The sequence below is a fragment of the Lipotes vexillifer genome, unplaced genomic scaffold (assembly GCF_000442215.2).
Source record: "Lipotes vexillifer unplaced genomic scaffold, Lipotes_vexillifer_v1.1 scaffold382, whole genome shotgun sequence".
In the NCBI taxonomy this organism is placed as follows: domain Eukaryota; kingdom Metazoa; phylum Chordata; class Mammalia; order Artiodactyla; family Lipotidae; genus Lipotes; species Lipotes vexillifer.
The window spans coordinates 314,517-330,972 of record NW_006780611.1 but is presented as its reverse complement, the minus strand read 5'-3'; the positions used below and the strand labels follow the sequence as shown (position 1 = coordinate 330,972).

The window sequence follows — 16,456 nt, the reverse complement described above, 5'->3', positions numbered from 1 at the left end:
GGGGGGGGGGGGGGGGAGGGGCAATGCAAACCTTCCTGTGGTCCGGACCTGAGGCCCCAGGGAAGAACTCCGGCCACTGGACAGCCACCCTCTATGCCATCCCAGCCTCCCCCGAAACCCCAACCCCAAGGGGCTCTCTTCTCTCTTCCGGGGGCCCGTGTCCTATTGAATCCTGATTGCTGAGGCTAAGCAGACACGCCCACTAAGTCTGGCAGAGGGAGTGAGAGAAGCCTGAACGTCAACCCCAAGCTTCCAGACCCATCTCTCTCTGAAGGGGGCACCACCAGGCAGGAGGGAACCCAGCAGAGCACCGTCCACATCGGGGGGTGGGGGGCCGGGGCAGGGCCACCGGACTGACGTGCGCGAGGACCCCCTCTCCCCTTCTCAGGGGCCACACGCACCTCCAGCAGCTGGGAGATGGCGTCGGGCTGGGCTCGGGGGCAGCTGTCGTAGCAGGGCCACACCACCCGGCGCCTGCTCTGGGGGGCACCCCCATCCGGCCGCTCCTCCTCCGGGGGCTCGGGGGGCCCCTGCGCCAGCTCCCAGTCATAGGGGGGGCCCTCGGCCAGCGTCTCCTCGGTGTAGAAGTCCCACACCTTCAGGTTGGACACGTTGCTGTACGGCCGGAGGACCTGGGGGCGGGCGCGGCGTGAGCACCGGGGCGCGGAGGCGCCTGCCCGCCCCGACCAGGCCCTGCTCACCTCCGTGTCCTCGGGCGCGTACAGGTAGTTATGGAACACCGGCGTCCTCTTGCTCAGCCGCTCCACGTACTCCCACACCGAGCGGCAGGCCGCCTGGCCCCGGCGCTCCCCCTTCTCCTCATACAGCAGCCCTGCGGGGGGCAGCGCTGAGCCCGGCCCCACCCGGCTGCTGACCGCGCCCCTGTGCCCACCTTCACCGCCCCCGCCCCCGCCGTACCCAGCTCGATGCGTTCGTAGTCCGAGTCCAGCAGGAAGGTCCGGAAGCGATGGGACGCGTGATGGTAGCCAAGGAACTTGAGGTAGAATGGGCTGAACTCGAACTCCATGGGGAACTGCAGGTGCACCTGTGGGGCGTCAGGAGTCAGCGGCCAGCGGTCAGCACGCACAGCCGCCCGCCACGGCCGCCCGCTCACCTGGTGCACGCAGTCCAGGAACTGCAGAAAGACTGGTGTGAAGCCACTGCCTTGCCCGGCCAGGGTGTGGGCCCCGCGGTGGCTGAAGCGATGGCCAAAGGACAGCCACTCCTTCTCCACCAGCAGACGGAAGCCCTCCAGGGTGCGGTAGAAGGGGTCCGAGAGCAGCTGCACCAGGGACACCACCTGCCAGCAGCGCCGTGGGTCAGCAGGGCGTGGGGACCGGGCCCAACACCCGCCCCCGCCCCCCGCCCCGGCCACCGCGCACCTGAGTGGTGATGTCCCAGCCGTCCTCCAGGCTCACCAGGACAGAGGAGCCCGAGTCCAGGAGCTCCACCACCAGCACCGACACCTGCAGCAGCTTGTGGATCTGCAGGGACCCGCAGCCCCTCAGCACCTCCCAGAGCCCGTGGCCTAAGACTCCAGCACCCAGCCGGGCCCCCAGGACCCACACATCCACAGGTGCGGTGGCTGTGCGGGCCCACGCCAGGGTACACCCCGCGAGGCAGCACAGCCTGGATGGACCCGAAATGCTCTGGCATGCTTTCTCCCACCCGGCTGCCCGCCCACCCGCCTATCAGCGTCTTCCGGGCCTGAAGAGGCAGCCCCTCTCCTTGACGTGCCCAGCCCCACCCTGACAGAGGGCAGAGGGCTCCGACACAGCTGGGCCCTGGCCTCCCTCCCCTGTCCATGTACCACCACTGGGAAGTGGTCATCATCCCCTCCCGAAGCCCAATGCTATCAAAAGAGCAAGCCCAGACCCCGCCCACCCACGGCTCTAGGTAAGTGGCGGGGCCCGGCACCCAGGCGGGCACCGGACGGCCCCTGCCCATCGCATCCCCTCCCCCCGGGTAGCCCTCCACCACGGTGGGGCAGGGGCAGTGGAGAGACCTGGATCAGCCACTCTGAGTCTTCCAGCGAGCACAGGAAGGAGGCTGAACCGGGCTCGGTGGCAGGATAGCCGGGGACACACGCCTTCAGCAGCTTCTTGAAGCTGCCTTTCACCTGCCGTGTCTCGAATACCTCGATGGGCACCAGCTCCCACTGCTGCAGGGGATCTGGCCGTACACCCTGGAGGAAGCCGGCCGTGGTGAGACGCGCCCAGGCCCCGTGCCCCCACCTGGCCCCAGGACCCTGTCCCAGTCACCTTGAGCTGGGCTTTGTCTCCAATGATGTAGAGGGCTGCACGCTGGGGCCGGAGAAAGCCTGGGTCGGGGGGGGCCCCGTTGGCCTGGGGGGGCCCCATGCCTGCTAGCCGGGTGCCTACATCAGTGCTGAGCCCACCGCTGCGCCCACCGGCCCGGACACTGCCCCACTTACCTGCACAGAGAAACCAGGTGAGCACCGAAGCAGGGCCAGGGCACCACTTACCTGGGGCAGAGCTCCCAGGGAGGGCAAGGGTGGGACTCGGGGCGTCAGGCTGTTAGTGCCCGGGGCTGTGGGGAGGGCTGGGTTATGCTGGTCTGTCACACGGGGCCGTTAGTGCCAGGTGTGGGGGACGTTAGTGCCCATGAGCAGTCACACGGGGCCATCAGTGCCAGGAGTGGGGAGCCAGCCTGCACGGTCAGTACGGTACCTCGGGGCGCAGTCCGTCTGGAGGCCAAGGCCGCCATGGGGTTGGACAGCGTGGTGACCCTGGCTCTGGGACTGGGCACTGGGGGCACAGCAGAGAGAAGGCTCAGGCCTGGCCCCAGGCCCGGGGGTGCGCCCAGCAAGGGGGGAGCTGTGGCCCAAAGAAACTGCGCGCAGGGCTGGGTCACCACCGAACCCCCCGGGGGCCCCAGAGACAGTGAGGATCTGTCAAGGTCCTCTGGGCCCCCAGGGCAAACGAGGGAGCAGAGGACCCGGTGGTGGGTAGGAAGGGTCAGGGGACAGGCAGGACCCTGGGCCGCCTCCTCTGCACCCTCAGCCCCGTGGACCCTGCCTAAGCTGCTCATGACACACAGCCACCAAGCGGCCTCTGCCCAGCACACAGCAGCAGCAGGAGGTGCCCATGAGGCGCAGCCCAGAGGAGAGGAGGCCCAGCCTGGGAGCTCCCAGCCTGGAACCTCGGAGGGTGGTTCAGTCCAGGACACAGGCAGGCCCAAGCCCCAGCACAGAGCCACCTGTGAGGACCAGGCCCGAGGCTTACGGGCTGGGACGGCCCAGGTTGGAGGCACAGGGAGCCCACAGGAGGAGGCCTCTGGATTCCAAAGCCTGCACCTGGCTCTGACCCAGGCTCACTCGCCTCTACAGAGAGGGCGCAGGGCACCAGAGGCCAGCACGGCGCCAGCCCACTACGCTGCAGGCAGAAGCATGGTCGCCCACAGTGAGGACAGTGTGTCCTCGTGACACAGAGTCTGGACCGGAACCGGTGTACGGCTGAGGCGAGCCGAGACCTTGTATGCCCCCAGGCAATGAGGAGGAAGGCCTGTGCCCAGAACTCGGGGGACACCCAGCAGCAGCACCAGTGGGCTGTGGGGACATTCAGAGATGCCCAAGCAACACTAGGCAAGAAACAGGCACTAGGAGACGAAAGATCCTTTGGGGAGGGTGCTGCCTGCAGGGGCCGCTCAGAACCACTGAGGGGGCAGGAGGCAGGAAGACAGCGCAACCATGAAACATACTTAACGATGGACTCTGACGTTTGGAAAACTAAAAGCCACTGAAACTAGAGAGCGGTATTCCCAGTAGAGGACCAAGAGGAGTAAGGCCTGTGCCACTGCAGAAGGTGGCACCGAGCCCAGCGCTTCCTAGGGCAGCATCCCCATTAACTACCGTGAGGACAGTCTGGCCACCCTGTTCCCAGCCCCCTTGGCCCCGGTGCCCAGCAAGTGGTAACAACAGCTACAGACGGAGCACTGAACTACAGGCTGCACGGGGACTGGGGGGCTGGTGTGCGCCAGCAGCAGAGGAGGTGCCTGCGGTTGGGGTGCCTCCTCAGGCCTCACCCGGGAGGGGTGAAGGCCCTCCAGCTATGGGAACGAGTGGCGGCTGCACCAGGAGGCCCTGTGCCACGGGCAGGAGCAGCCTGGGCCAGCGTAGGGGCAGTCGGCCATGGGGATGGCTGCAGACCTGGGTGGTGAGCTCACAGGACTCAGGGTGGGCAGAGAGGGAAGAATCAAGGACGATGCCCGGGCTTCTGGAAGGCTCAGCCCCACAGGTGGCCTGCCAGCCCCCAAGCCCACCTGAGAGCTAGAGCAATGCATCTGGGAGCCAGTGCATCTGGAACCTAGAGCAGCAGCAGAGAAAAACGCAGACAATTGTGAGGGGAGGGAGGGAATCAGGAAGGCCTGAGTGACAAGTGACCCCTGGTGTGATGTCTGCACAAGCCAGGGTGGGGGAAGGGTCTCACAGAGAGAAGTGACCCTCGTGTGACATCTGCCAACTCTGCACACACAACCACCAGGACGGCTCCAGGTGTGTACAGATCTCTGGTAGACGCTGTCACCACATCTGCTGAGGTACAGGCCGGGGTTGGCTCAGGCCAGCATCTGGGCAATGGTCAGGCCCAGTGAGGGCAGCCTCCCAGCCCTCATGCCTCCAGCAGGGTGATGAGACCTCCAAGCACGGACTGAGAGGCAGCTCACTGATCACCAACGTGAGGACCAACGTGGGCTAGGTGGCAGCTTCGAGGAGGCCCAGCAGCTTTCAGGAGGGCCAAGAGGATGAACCGGAAGGAACCAGAAGATCAGTGAGGGAGGGTCCAGGAGGAGAGATGGAGGGAGACGGGTAGGTAGGGGAGAGGCTGTCACGGGGGGAGATGAGGGAGAGGCGGGGGCAGGATGGGGGCAGGTGGAGGGTAAGCGGGGTACAGAAGCGATTGCCTTGGAGCAAGGCCCTGGGGTGAGGCTGCCCACCCTGACACAAACCCCCCCCTGCCCGCACGCCCTGGGGCCCTCCTGGGTGTCTCCTGTCTAAAACCCTCTCCCAGCGCCAGGCATCCACATGGCTCACGCTACCACAACAGGGTCCCCGCCTGTCACCCCAGGAGATCAGACCACCGCTTGTGGACAGCATGTCCTTCTAAGGGTCGCCCTGCACCAGTACCCCGACGGCAAGGGGTAGGGCCCAGGACGGCCCCTGGGCGCATGCCCCAAATTCCTGGGCCTGCTGCCTCCTCTGTAAAGCCCCAGAGGAGTGGTCAGAGCTGGGCCTCAGGACACTCACCTGCTCCCGCACCCCAAACACTCCGCCCCCTTGCCGGTCTGCCCTCCATAAACGCCATCGCTACCCCCGGGTCCTCCGGCCCCGAGCACCCTCACCGTGGCTGCCCATGTGGGCCGAGGAGAAGCCGCTGAGGGTGTTGCGACCGGACGCGTCGGCGCAGCGCGGCATGGAGCTGACCACGGCCTGCAGGTACTTCTCCTGCTCCAGGCTGCTAGAGTCGGCCTGGGACTGGCCTGCGGGAGGAAGTGGAGCTGGGGGGCGGGGCTCCGGGGGGCGGGGCCCGAGACGCGGGTTCGTGCCCCGTTTCGGGAAGATCCCACGTGCCGGGGGGCGGGCGGGGCCCGGGGGCGGGGCGGGCTGCAGCATGAGCAGGGAGCCTACCGGGAGAAGGCGCGTTCTGGGCCTTGAAGAGGCCGACGACCCCCTTGCCGTGCAGGCCCCCTGAGCGCAGCAGCACGGCCTTGGAGCGCCCGCTGCGCCAACAGACCACCGGGAAGCGGTTCTGGCGGTAGCAGCGGGAGACGCGCTGCAGTGCGTTGTCCTGGACGCTCTGTGGGACGATGAGCAGCCCCGGATAGCTGCGAGGAGGCGGACGTGAGGGGAAAAGCAGGCCAAAGGCACTCTGGACCCACAGCCAGGCGCCCCTGGGCCTTCGGCCTCCTGGAGGCCACCAAACCTGCCGCGCTCACTGCTCACCTGCGGCAGATGGCGTACATGCGGTTGACCGGGGAGATCCGGAAGGGCTCGGATTTCGCGCGGCTCAGGCTGCTGCTCAGCGTGCCCAGCCCCAGGCGCTGGTAGTCCCGGCAGCACGCCCGCTCCACCAGGCTACTCATGGTCATGCGGTCCGAGGGCTTCAGGGCCAAGGAAGGGGTCAGCGTGCTGGGCTCCAGCTCCTCTGACACTGGGGCAGGCCGGGCACACGGGGGTCATTACCCACAGGCTGCCCGGGTCCCTCACCCCTCCATGTGAGGGTCTTCACCCAGACCGCCCACGGCTCCCCACACCCCCACCTGAGATCTCGTCCTCCTGGTCCCCAGGGGGTGGCTGGCCCCGGTGCTCCCAGCTTGGGGGGCTATACTTCTTCCGGGTGACATACTGCCGCCCGATGGTCCTCTTAGCGTTCTTCATCAAGTTCCGGGACAGGGTCCTGGGGGGGCCCCGAGGAGTACAGTTGCAGGGTCAGCAGAGGTGAGGAGATGGACAAGGGGACACACACACAGTGGTTCTGCGAAGGAAAGGTGTTCTGGCCTTGGGGCCCAGCTCCCTACCTGAAGGAAGGACCCTTGTCCTTGGTGGCACGGGGCGGCCGGCCAGGTGTGTGGGCAGAACCCAGGGTGAGCGCGAAGGTGCCCCTGATATCTGGCGGATACCGCAGCTTGTGCAGCTGCTTGCGGAAGAGCTCAGCGCTGTCAGACCCCACCTCCTCGTCAAAGACCATCTTCAGCAGCTGTGTCAGACATGAGGCCCTCAGAGGCTGGGAGGCCCGTGGGCCTGAGCCCTGGCCACAAAGGCGGACAGGCCTACGGGACGCCCGTGCTGCATCACTGGAACTCGGGTGTTTCTAACAGGATGGACGGGTGAGGGCCCTGCGACCAGACGGCCCTGAGAAAGGCGGCTAGGTCTACCGTGGGACTGTGAAGGGCCAGTCTCGCCTCTCCATCCGGTGACGGACACGTCCTGAAGGAGCGCCCCAAGGACAGAGGGTGAGCGGAGGGCCTGCTCCCCAGACTGCATGTAGCCGGAGACTCAGGAACCCAGTCTTTGTGTTTCATCTAACCTGTGTAGGTTTCAGCTGGGCTGGGCTCATGCAGCACGCTCCAGACACGGTCTCTAGGGTTCGGGCCTTGCAAGGTAAACGGGAGAGCCCCAAAAACTGGCACATGGCACAGGCAGAGGACACCAAGCTAAGACACAGCGACTTCCCCGTAAACTGAGGAATCACAAAGGGCTCAATGCTGGCTCAACACCGGCTCGTGAGAACGAGACTAGGGCGCAGATGCTGCATCCTGGAGAGGGGCCGCGACTCAGGGGCCCACAGACCCCGCCCAACACAGCCCACACCCCAGCCGACCTGGAAGGTGCAGGAGCGCAGCTGCAGCCCGTCCGGCAGGTACTGGTCACTGGGGGTCTGGATATTGATGCGCTCCTCCTTGGTCAGCGCAGCCACCGGGAAGGAGCGGACCACCACCTGTTCCCCCACTTATAACAAGCCGGGTGCAGAGTCAGGGGGACGGGAAGGGTCAAGGGTCACAGAGTCTCAGGGTCCCAGAGCTACGGGGTAGACCGGGAGGGTGGGGAGGAAAGACAACAGCCTGTCTCCCACAGAGACCTAAACCCCTGAGAAGGCGAGGAGAGGCAGAAGGTGTCCCACTGGCCCGAAGACCTGGGGGGGGGCAGAGGGAGGGGCAGGGGGAGCGGGGGCAGAGGGGTCCCAAGGCTCACCCAGGGGGTCGGTGGGCATCCCCGTGAAGATGACCCGGTACGTGGTGAGGAAGACAGCGCCCTCAGCCGGGAGCAGTGCGGGGCCGCCCCTGCTGCCCCCGGCACCCTCCTCACGCCCATCCGGCAGCAGGTAGACACGCAGGCCGTCCAGCACACACTCCTCGCCGGGCAGCAGGCGTGGCCGAAGCAGCTTGGGCTGTTTGGGGACAGGAGCAGGTGCCTCAGAACACAGCCCAGTCCTGGTGCCCGCCACTCCCCGGCCCCTACTCACCTTCCGGATGGGGGGCAGCCTCTTGCTCTCTCTCTGCACGGCCTCCAGGGTCTCGATGTGCATCTGGACGATGTCTGGGGGAGAGCAGCTCTCGTGCCCTGGCCTGCGCCCACCCACCCAAGGGGCGTGTTTCCAGGCCCAGACCCCGTACCTGGCACCATGACATGCAGCCCCTTGAGGTGGTCGCTGGTGACCCCACTCTCTGTGCAGACCTTGTCCACGAAGCGGTTGATGAAGCGGACCACGGCCCCGGGCACGTCACAGGTCTCCGCGTCCTCGAAGCCGCTCTCTGTGTCATAGCTCTCCGCCACGCTGCCTGCCATGCTGGGCCGGGGAGGGGCACAGTGGGCACAGGCCACCCGACCCAAGGCCTGTACTGCTCAGGCCCTGCCCCCAGGCCACACCCCACCTGTTGGTGACCAGGCTGCTGCTGGCGCTCTCCAGGTCGCCCAGGCCCGCGCGCTCCCGGAGCAGCCGGCTCTTGCCGCTGCCCAGGGGCAGCAGCAGGTAGCTCATGCGGCTGGCGTAGTGGACGGCCTGGCTGAACACCGTGCTCTCCTCCTTCTGCACCAGCTCCTGCTGCTTCTCACGGCTCAGGGTGGGCCACAGGCGCCTCTGCTCAGAGGCCACGGCCAGGGCGGAGCGCTCGGCCTCCTGTGTGAGCGCCTCCCCAACCTGCCCCAGGGGCCGCGCGTGAGCCAGGGCCAGGCCAGCCCCCTCCCGCGGGCCCAGGGAGTCCCCACACACCTGGGAGGGGTCTCGGTCCTCGGCAGGCTCCAGGTAGAGGGCCCGGATGTGGGTCTGCACATCCCCGTAGAACATGGCCTCCCAGAACTGCGGCGTGCTCCACACTACGTGCTCCTGCACGCAGCTGTACGCAAACTGCGTCACCCCCGGGCTCAGCTTCTGCAGAAGCCAAGAGGGGGTCAGCAGGCGCAGCCGGGAGGAGGTTGGGGAGACTCTGTCCGCCCCAGCACTCACCCGGCAGAAGGCAGTGACCAGCGGCAGCAGAGCAGCTGCGATGCCGTGCTCATCCAGGGAGGTGCAGTCCTGCAGTAGGGCCGGGGGCGTCGGATCCCGGCCCCGTGCCATTCACACCCCCACCAGCACCGCCGACAGAGCAGCACCTCCCGTCAGTGCCTGAACCGTCTGCACCAGCTCCCCCCGCTGCTCGGAGGTTGAGGGCAGGAGGCCCCTGCACCAGCCTCCCACAAGGATTCTCCCCCACGCCACCCTCACCGGCAGACCGGGGTCTCCCCAGTTGTCGGCACCGCCGGAAGATGCACCCTTATGGGTAGGCCGGGGAAGCCCTGCCCGGCCCCACCCTGTGGCCACAGCGCCAGCAGGGTGTGAGGCCCGGCCTCACCTGCAGACAGCAGTTCATCATGCGGACCACGAAGTCGAACTGCTGGTGGTCAAGGACCGCCCGGTTCTGTTGCACGTGCAGATGCAGCTCCTGGGCAAGGCAGTGGCGGGCCGCATGTCCCTTTAGGGCCCTCAGCACAGCTGGAAACAGCTGCGGACGGGGAAACAAGGGGATGAGGGCACGAGCCTATGTGGACCCAACCATGCCCTGAGGCACAGGGAAGGCCTGGGCCAGACGTGGGGGCCAGAGCCCAGGCTCTCAGCACAGAGAAGACCGGAAGCCATCCGGTCAGGTGTGCCCAGACTTGGGGCTTCACTGCCCAAGAGAGATCAACGCTCTACTGGAGCCAGCCCCCCGCACACGAACCTCACGACACTGCCAGTGCTCGGAGCGAGGCCCCACGGCCGGCCAGGGCCCCAGCGCCTAGAACGCACAAGCCTAACGCAGAGCCAGCAGCCGGCTCAGCACTGGGTGGGCCACAGAAAGGGTTGCACTTGTCCTGTTGATACTCCCGCACACTGTGAAACAACCAGGAACCCGATAAAGGGCTGGTTTAAGAACTAGGTGCTTCACAGAGAACCACGCAGCTGTGAAACACAAGACAGACTCAAACTGGCTGTCCTGAGAGACCCAAAGTGTCAGTGGACATCACAGAGGGCAGAATGCTAAATGAACTCCACTTTCTGCAAGTAAAAAAAAAAACAAAAAAAAACACGTGTGAGTCTGCACTAGTTTCCGTGAGCGATAAAGAAGAAACTTAACAGTAGGAACCTTCAGAGCATTCTGACGACTAAAAGTAGAAGAAAATTCCTCCCGCAGAGCCACCCCAGCAGGCTGCACCCAGCTATTCTGAGGTGGACCTGGTGTCCACCTGCCCTTCTTGCCAGCCCAGCTCCCTCCAGCCGCCTGCAGGAGAACGAGGGCCAGGGCTCCTCTGAGAGCCGCTGCCCTGGCCCAGGCCGCCCCCACCCAGAGCCCCCAGCGCTCCCTGGGCGTGGGTTACCCTCACCTTCTTGGCCTCAAGCATCTTTCCCTCAAACACGTAGGAGATGCAGTTCCGGACCACCTCCAGCCGGCGCGCACTGTTGCCGTGGAGCCCACTGCTCCGCTCCAGTATGGCGGCTGGGGAGCAGAGAACGTGCTCACCTCTGACCTCACGTCCACCCTCGGCCACACTCAGGCTCCCCCTCCCAGTTACGCACTCATGGGGGGCCCTGAGGGCACGGTGGTCCTCTTCTCGGCCTTCACGGCCGGGGGTGCGCCCTGCATCTTGGCTGTGGCCTGATCCACGATCCACTGCACCATGCCCTCGTCTAGCCGGGGGAAGGGCCGGGGCGCACGCCGCAGGTGGCTGGCCTCCCCTGGCCTCTGCACCTTGTGCATAGCCACGGCAGGGTACGGGTTCTCCTGGGGGGGACACAGGCAGGATGGGCGAGCAGCCCGGGCCAGGGCAGCACAGTGACCCGCCCCCTCATGCCGCCTGCCTTACGTTCTTGTAGAGCTGCTCTGCCAGTTCCTTGACATGACGCAGGACACGCTGGGGGTGGCTGTCATCCGCCCGCATCCGTGCTACCTCGTGGGCCACCAGCTGGGGGAGGAAGCAGGGTCAGGCGGGCTGGCTGGGGCAGGGAGGGGGGTGATGGCGGCTCCTCCCAGGTGGGGTCGGGGTGCACCTCATCAAATAGGTCCGTAGGACGGTAGGGGACCCCGCGCTCCGACACAAAGCCTGCAAAGGCCATGCCCTCCAACACCTTCATCAGGAAGTCATCCTCCACCAGCCCACGCTGGCCCAGGAAGGCTGCCTGCGGTGCACAAAGAGGTCAGCCCCTCGGGCACTCACCTTCTGCCCACCCCCGCCCCCGCCTGGCACCCACCTTATGGAAGCGGATGACAGGCTCCGGGGCTCATCAAATAGGTCCGTAGGACGGTAGGGGACCCCGCGCTCCGACACAAAGCCTGCAAAGGCCATGCCCTCCAACACCTTCATCAGGAAGTCATCCTCCACCAGCCCACGCTGGCCCAGGAAGGCTGCCTGCGGTGCACAAAGAGGTCAGCCCCTCGGGCACTCACCTTCTGCCCCCCCCCGCCCCCGCCTGGCACCCACCTTATGGAAGCGGATGACAGGCTCCGGGTGGATGCGGACCATGTGCAGACACCAGCGGTAGCCTTGCAGGAGCTGAGCAAAGAGCCGCAGGAAGACGGCGCGCAGCTCCTTATCCTGGGGCATACGTGAGGGCAGGTGAGTGCCAGGCCCTGAGCCTTCCAGGCACCTCGGCCTCCTGACCCTCCAAGCTTCCTCCACACAAGCCACAGCGCCTCCTCTAAGACTCGGTGCCGACGGCCACTCCTGTGCAGGACCCTCCGAGGCTCACACCCACCCCACGCGGCCCTGGTGACCCCCTGGAGGAGCGCTCAGCACCGGGTGGGCCTGGGCCCCCAGAGGGGCAGCAACCCCCACCTGCATCTTCAGGGAGGAAGTGGACGTCGTAGGTGGAGGGAAGGCGAGATCTGCCAGCTCCAGCTCTGGATCCAGGACCTGTGGAAGCAGTGGGGAGCAGGGTCAGCTGCACACCAGCCCCAGTCTCTGGCTTCCTCTGGCCACCAAGTGAGCCCACCCCAGCCTGCCCGAGGCACCAGCCTCCCCGAGGCCCCTGGTCCTGCCTCACCATGCTCAGAATACTGTGCGTCTGGCTCTGCAGTGGCTCTGGCAGGGGTGGGATGTGCACACACTCGGGCACAGTCACCGTCCCTCCATCAAGATCAGCAACGATCACATCCAGCTGTGGACCAAAGGGAGCGCGAGGTCAGGGAGCCGCGGGCCGGTCGGCAGGGCCTGGGGTCAGCCCAGCCTGGAGCAGCGAGGCAGATGCCGCGCAGGGCCCTCACCAGCTCCTGGGCCTCTGCCTGGAAGGCAGCGTTGACTCCGATGATGAAGGGTGTGGGCGTGCTGAGCACCTCCAGGAGCTGCGCCGGCAGGATGGGCACATACGTGAAACTGCAACGGGCCAAGGCTCAGCGCGACAGCCCGAGGGCCGGGGCGGGGCGGAGGGACTGCGAGGCAGTGGGCAACGGTAAGGTCAGCACCTGTATCTGAGAGGGAAGAGCAGCGCCAGGAGTCCCCGGCAGGCTTCCGAGAGGCGCTGGTAGCTCCGGGACAGGAAGAGCACCTTGTGCTCCGTGAGCGCCGCACAGAACAGAGACAGCACGTTGGTGATGCCTGAGGAGGAGGACAGGCTTAGAGGGCGGCCCTGCGGTGAAACCTCAATGTCTGTCCGCCAGCCCCGGGAGGGGAGACGAAGGACTGTGCGGGGGCTGTGGGGCTGCGGGCACCAGGCTCACCCAGCTGGCGGAAAAGCAGGGCCACGCTGCAGCGGCTGATGGGCAGCGAGTCGGTGAGTGGGGTCTGGATGACCTGCCGGTCCCCAGCCCCCAAAGAGATGGTTCTCTGTGGAGAGAGAGGGACCAGTGCTCAGCTGCTCCACCCAGACCTGGGTCACCCCCAGCTTCACAGCCTCAGGCGGGCCTGGGGGAATGACAGACCCCGAGGTGGGACTGGCCAGGACGGGCAGCACGGCACAAGGGAAAGGCCATGCCCGGCCTCTGTCGGCCCAAGCAGTGCTGCAGAGAAAACTCTGGGCCTCTGACCTGGGGTGGGGACGGGGCCTGGGTGGGCAGAAGAAACAAAGAATCCGTACCACTCCGTCCTCAACAGAGTCCAGCTGCACGGGACAGACAGGCAGAGAGACACAGTTAGACACACCCACACGCGGGGACACAGACGGGGGGGTGGACAGATAAGCCAACACTGACACCAAGAGACAGGCACACCCAAGGAGGGAGAGGACAGAGGAACCAAAGGGTGCCAGGTGGAGAACCAGATGCGACATGGGACACGAGACAGGCAGGGCCAAGAAAAGAGGACAGGCGGCAGCACCAAGACGCGGGACAGTGTCCGAGGCTGGGGCCGCCTCTGCCCAGGCTGGACTCCGAATGCCTACCAGGCCCCACCCCGTGGCCTCAGGCACCAGCGGGTCCTGTGGCTGCAGGTGGACAGCAGCTGCCTCCTGACCCACCTGTGAGCCCCCGGCCAGAGGGATGATGCACGTCAGCAGGTTCCCAACCACGTTCTCCAGGCCCACGTTCAGGCCCTCCACATGGATGGTGTAGATGAGACCCAGGCTGTTCTGCAAGGACCACAGATCGGGGAATGACGGCCCAGCCAGTGGGAGCACCCCACATCCTGCCCTGTGCCCTGGCTGCCCGCCTCACCCTGAACACCTCCACATGGTCCAGTCGAGACACCAGCACCAGCGTCTTTGGAGCAAACAGCTGGCCGGGCGGGCCAGGAGCTGCGGTTGACAATCCCACTGGGCCTCCCTCACCTGCCTCCTCTTCCCTCTCGGCAGTGTCCTCGGTGCACAGCCCTTCCTGTGGACAGAAGCCCCATGTGCCAGGCTCTCAGGCAGGTCTCCTGAGGCCTGGGGCGGGTGGGGGGGACACGGGACACAGGTGACTCAGACTGGACTGGCCCTCTGGAAACTTCAGCCTCTGTGGGGTTGGGTCACCAGGACCAGACACACACAGGGAGACACACACAGGACAGAGGGAGTCGGCCACAGCCAGAGGCTCGGCCCATGCAGGGTTACCTGTGTGGGCTCCACGGGCTCCCAGAAAGTCAGGCATGCGCAGTAGTGCCGCTCGGAATTGATATCGGTGAGGACAGCCACAAAGAAGGTCGGCGCGTTCCTCTCGGGACACAGCTGCCACCCACCGGGCTGGCAAAACTGTCGGGAGGAAGGGGACGGGGTCAGCAGGCAGTTCCCTCTAGCCCCCGGCCTGCGAGGGACTGCACAACCAGGGCCTGGAGGCCAGGTTCCAGTGCAGCCAGCAGCACCCTGCTCTGCGACCCCCATGCCTTGCCTCCTGGACCTCAGCCTCCTCCCCCACAAAAGGGAGTAAGAGCCTCCAGCCTCACTGTGCGGGGCGAGAACCCTGTGATGCAGGGCATGGTCCCCACCATCACAAGGGAGGGACAACAGGACGTGATGTGGGCACCAAGCGCCCGACCAGCCAAGCCTGCACCCCCGCCCTACGTTCTCCAATGCAGCTGATGTCTCCTTGTACCCAGCGGGGTCCTCACGGTGCCTGCCCCCCACCGTCTCAGCACCCCAGCCCTTGGCTCCAGGCCCTGGGGGAGCGCCCACACTCACCAGCTCGATGCCCTGGGGGAACGGGTTGTCCTCCCAGTCCTTCTCTGGGAAGCGCTGCAGGATCTGGCCCTGGCCTTCCGCACTCCCTGAGGACAGGAGCAGGGGTCAGAGCACCTACCACCTCCCACACCCGCATCCGGTCAGAAGCCTCGAGGGTCCGAGTGGAAACATCTCACCCATCCTGGCCCTGAGGTGGCACCAGACCAGCCCCAGCTCCCAAACCTATGGTTTCCCTAAAGACAGTCCTGTGAGGAGGGGCCCCTAGGCAGCCACAGACCCCAGGACCACCAGAGGGCATGGAGAGAAGCCCCTGCTGTGGGGTCGGGGTCCCTGCAAGCCTCTGGCTGGGCCAGGCACCAAGAGCACAGGAGGCCCGTCACAGATGCAGAAAACAAACTTATGGTTATGGCAGCGGGGGGGCGGGGGGGGATAAATTGGGAGATTGGGACTGACATATACACACCACTGTATATAAAACAGGTAACTAATAAGGACCTACCGTATAACACAGGGACCTCTATTCAGTACCCTATAATGAACTTAACGGGAAAAGAATCTAAAAAAAGAGTGGATATACGTACATGTATAACTGGTTCACTTTGCTGTACAGCAGAAACTAACAAAACATTGTAAACCAACTCTACTCCAATAAAAAAAATTTTTTTAATGACCTGGAAATTTTTTAAAATAAAGTAAAATAAAATAAACTGTGAGAGCCTCAAAAAAAAAAAAAAAACGGGCACAGGAGTCCCAGCCCAGGGGAGTAGGGGGAGATACTCCCTACTCCCACCCCCACTACCCCCCTCCTGGGTCCCACCCACTGTGTCAATACCCCCAGCCAGAACCCACACCCAGCCTGCCACATGCCAGCGTGCCAGCCCAACTGCATAGCACCTGCCCCTCCAGCAAGGGGAGAGCTGTTCCCGACTGTTCCACAGCCAGCGCCCAGCTTAGGCACTCGGCCCGCAGCCCTGCTCCCTGCCTCCGCCTCACCTGCCAGCCCTGGGCCCACTTGAGAGGTGCAAGGGTCTCACACCTGCCACCTGTACCGGCGGAAGGACCACCCGTGCCTACAGCCCCAAACTGCGGCTTGTCCCCGCTGCCTCAAGAGGCAAACGTGACAAGCAAAGGTCCCAGAAGACAGCCAGAGAGGGGTGGGGCTGGCAGGAAGGACAGGAGTGCTCTCCTGAGCCCTGAAGATGGTGGCACACAGGCCTGCTCCCTGCCTGCAAAGGCCACCTTGCACACAGCCACAGACCAGGTTGCCGTGTGCAGCCCTGAGGGTCCTCTAGACCAGGGAGAAGGGCATGTCCCTGCACCCCCAGCCTGCTAGCTCCCCATGTGTTCCCCAGAGAAGCCCCTCCACTCCCAAAGCCACTTGGCCCGCTAAGCCCCCTCCGGTCTGCTTCCTCCACTCCATGCCCAGGGCAGTGCTGCAAGGTCCAGTCCACACTGGCAGGGCCAGCTGGAGGCCCACCCTTTGTGGAAACAAACCTGGAGGCATGACGAGGGTCAAGTCGGGGAAGCACTCACCAGGGCATCGTGGAGGAATGACGGGGGTCCCTGTTCTGCCCCCAGCTCCCACCCAACATGGCAGCAGCTTGAAGCAGGAAAGACAAAAGCTCTCCACCTTCACCTCCCACACTCGACAAGCAGGTCCAGCCCTCGGCTCAGAGCAGCCTCAACACTGCTGCCCACACCAGCAGAAGAGCAGGGGCGGATAGGGAAGGCCCAGAAAGCCACCGTGTGCAGCCTCTGAGGACCTGTGAGATGCAGTCCCACGTCCAGCCTGCCTGGTCCACCTGTGACCTGAGTGGGCACAGGAGCCTCAGACCGAGCTGGGGGCCTGGGCACAGGCCTGGACCCAAGGGCACTGGCAAACGGACCCCAGTAGCCCAAGA

At 65.2% G+C, this 16,456-nt stretch overlaps 1 protein-coding gene across 1 annotated transcript in view; it reads right to left on the bottom strand.

Annotated features, from left to right (window-relative positions):
- Positions 1 to 16,456, bottom strand: part of SBF1 (SET binding factor 1) — a 28,449-nt gene that overhangs the window by 6,702 nt on the left and 5,291 nt on the right. The window contains exons 2-36 of the mRNA XM_007453885.1: positions 14,556 to 14,641; positions 13,992 to 14,129; positions 13,615 to 13,773; positions 13,419 to 13,529; positions 12,685 to 12,790; positions 12,430 to 12,562; positions 12,232 to 12,340; positions 12,012 to 12,125; positions 11,804 to 11,881; positions 11,450 to 11,563; positions 11,019 to 11,147; positions 10,835 to 10,933; positions 10,548 to 10,752; positions 10,355 to 10,467; positions 9,346 to 9,495; positions 8,961 to 9,029; positions 8,727 to 8,885; positions 8,389 to 8,654; positions 8,131 to 8,303; positions 7,980 to 8,053; positions 7,709 to 7,904; positions 7,338 to 7,465; positions 6,535 to 6,713; positions 6,277 to 6,413; positions 5,960 to 6,167; positions 5,645 to 5,841; positions 5,359 to 5,496; positions 2,691 to 2,768; positions 2,262 to 2,434; positions 2,006 to 2,185; positions 1,383 to 1,484; positions 1,115 to 1,300; positions 919 to 1,045; positions 702 to 832; positions 402 to 632 (exon numbers count right to left, since the gene is read on the bottom strand). Of these exons, the coding sequence (XP_007453947.1) occupies positions 402 to 632; positions 702 to 832; positions 919 to 1,045; positions 1,115 to 1,300; positions 1,383 to 1,484; positions 2,006 to 2,185; positions 2,262 to 2,434; positions 2,691 to 2,768; positions 5,359 to 5,496; positions 5,645 to 5,841; positions 5,960 to 6,167; positions 6,277 to 6,413; positions 6,535 to 6,713; positions 7,338 to 7,465; positions 7,709 to 7,904; positions 7,980 to 8,053; positions 8,131 to 8,303; positions 8,389 to 8,654; positions 8,727 to 8,885; positions 8,961 to 9,029; positions 9,346 to 9,495; positions 10,355 to 10,467; positions 10,548 to 10,752; positions 10,835 to 10,933; positions 11,019 to 11,147; positions 11,450 to 11,563; positions 11,804 to 11,881; positions 12,012 to 12,125; positions 12,232 to 12,340; positions 12,430 to 12,562; positions 12,685 to 12,790; positions 13,419 to 13,529; positions 13,615 to 13,773; positions 13,992 to 14,129; positions 14,556 to 14,641 (4,976 nt within the window). The remainder of the gene's footprint in view (positions 1 to 401; positions 633 to 701; positions 833 to 918; positions 1,046 to 1,114; positions 1,301 to 1,382; positions 1,485 to 2,005; positions 2,186 to 2,261; positions 2,435 to 2,690; positions 2,769 to 5,358; positions 5,497 to 5,644; positions 5,842 to 5,959; positions 6,168 to 6,276; positions 6,414 to 6,534; positions 6,714 to 7,337; positions 7,466 to 7,708; positions 7,905 to 7,979; positions 8,054 to 8,130; positions 8,304 to 8,388; positions 8,655 to 8,726; positions 8,886 to 8,960; positions 9,030 to 9,345; positions 9,496 to 10,354; positions 10,468 to 10,547; positions 10,753 to 10,834; positions 10,934 to 11,018; positions 11,148 to 11,449; positions 11,564 to 11,803; positions 11,882 to 12,011; positions 12,126 to 12,231; positions 12,341 to 12,429; positions 12,563 to 12,684; positions 12,791 to 13,418; positions 13,530 to 13,614; positions 13,774 to 13,991; positions 14,130 to 14,555; positions 14,642 to 16,456) is intronic.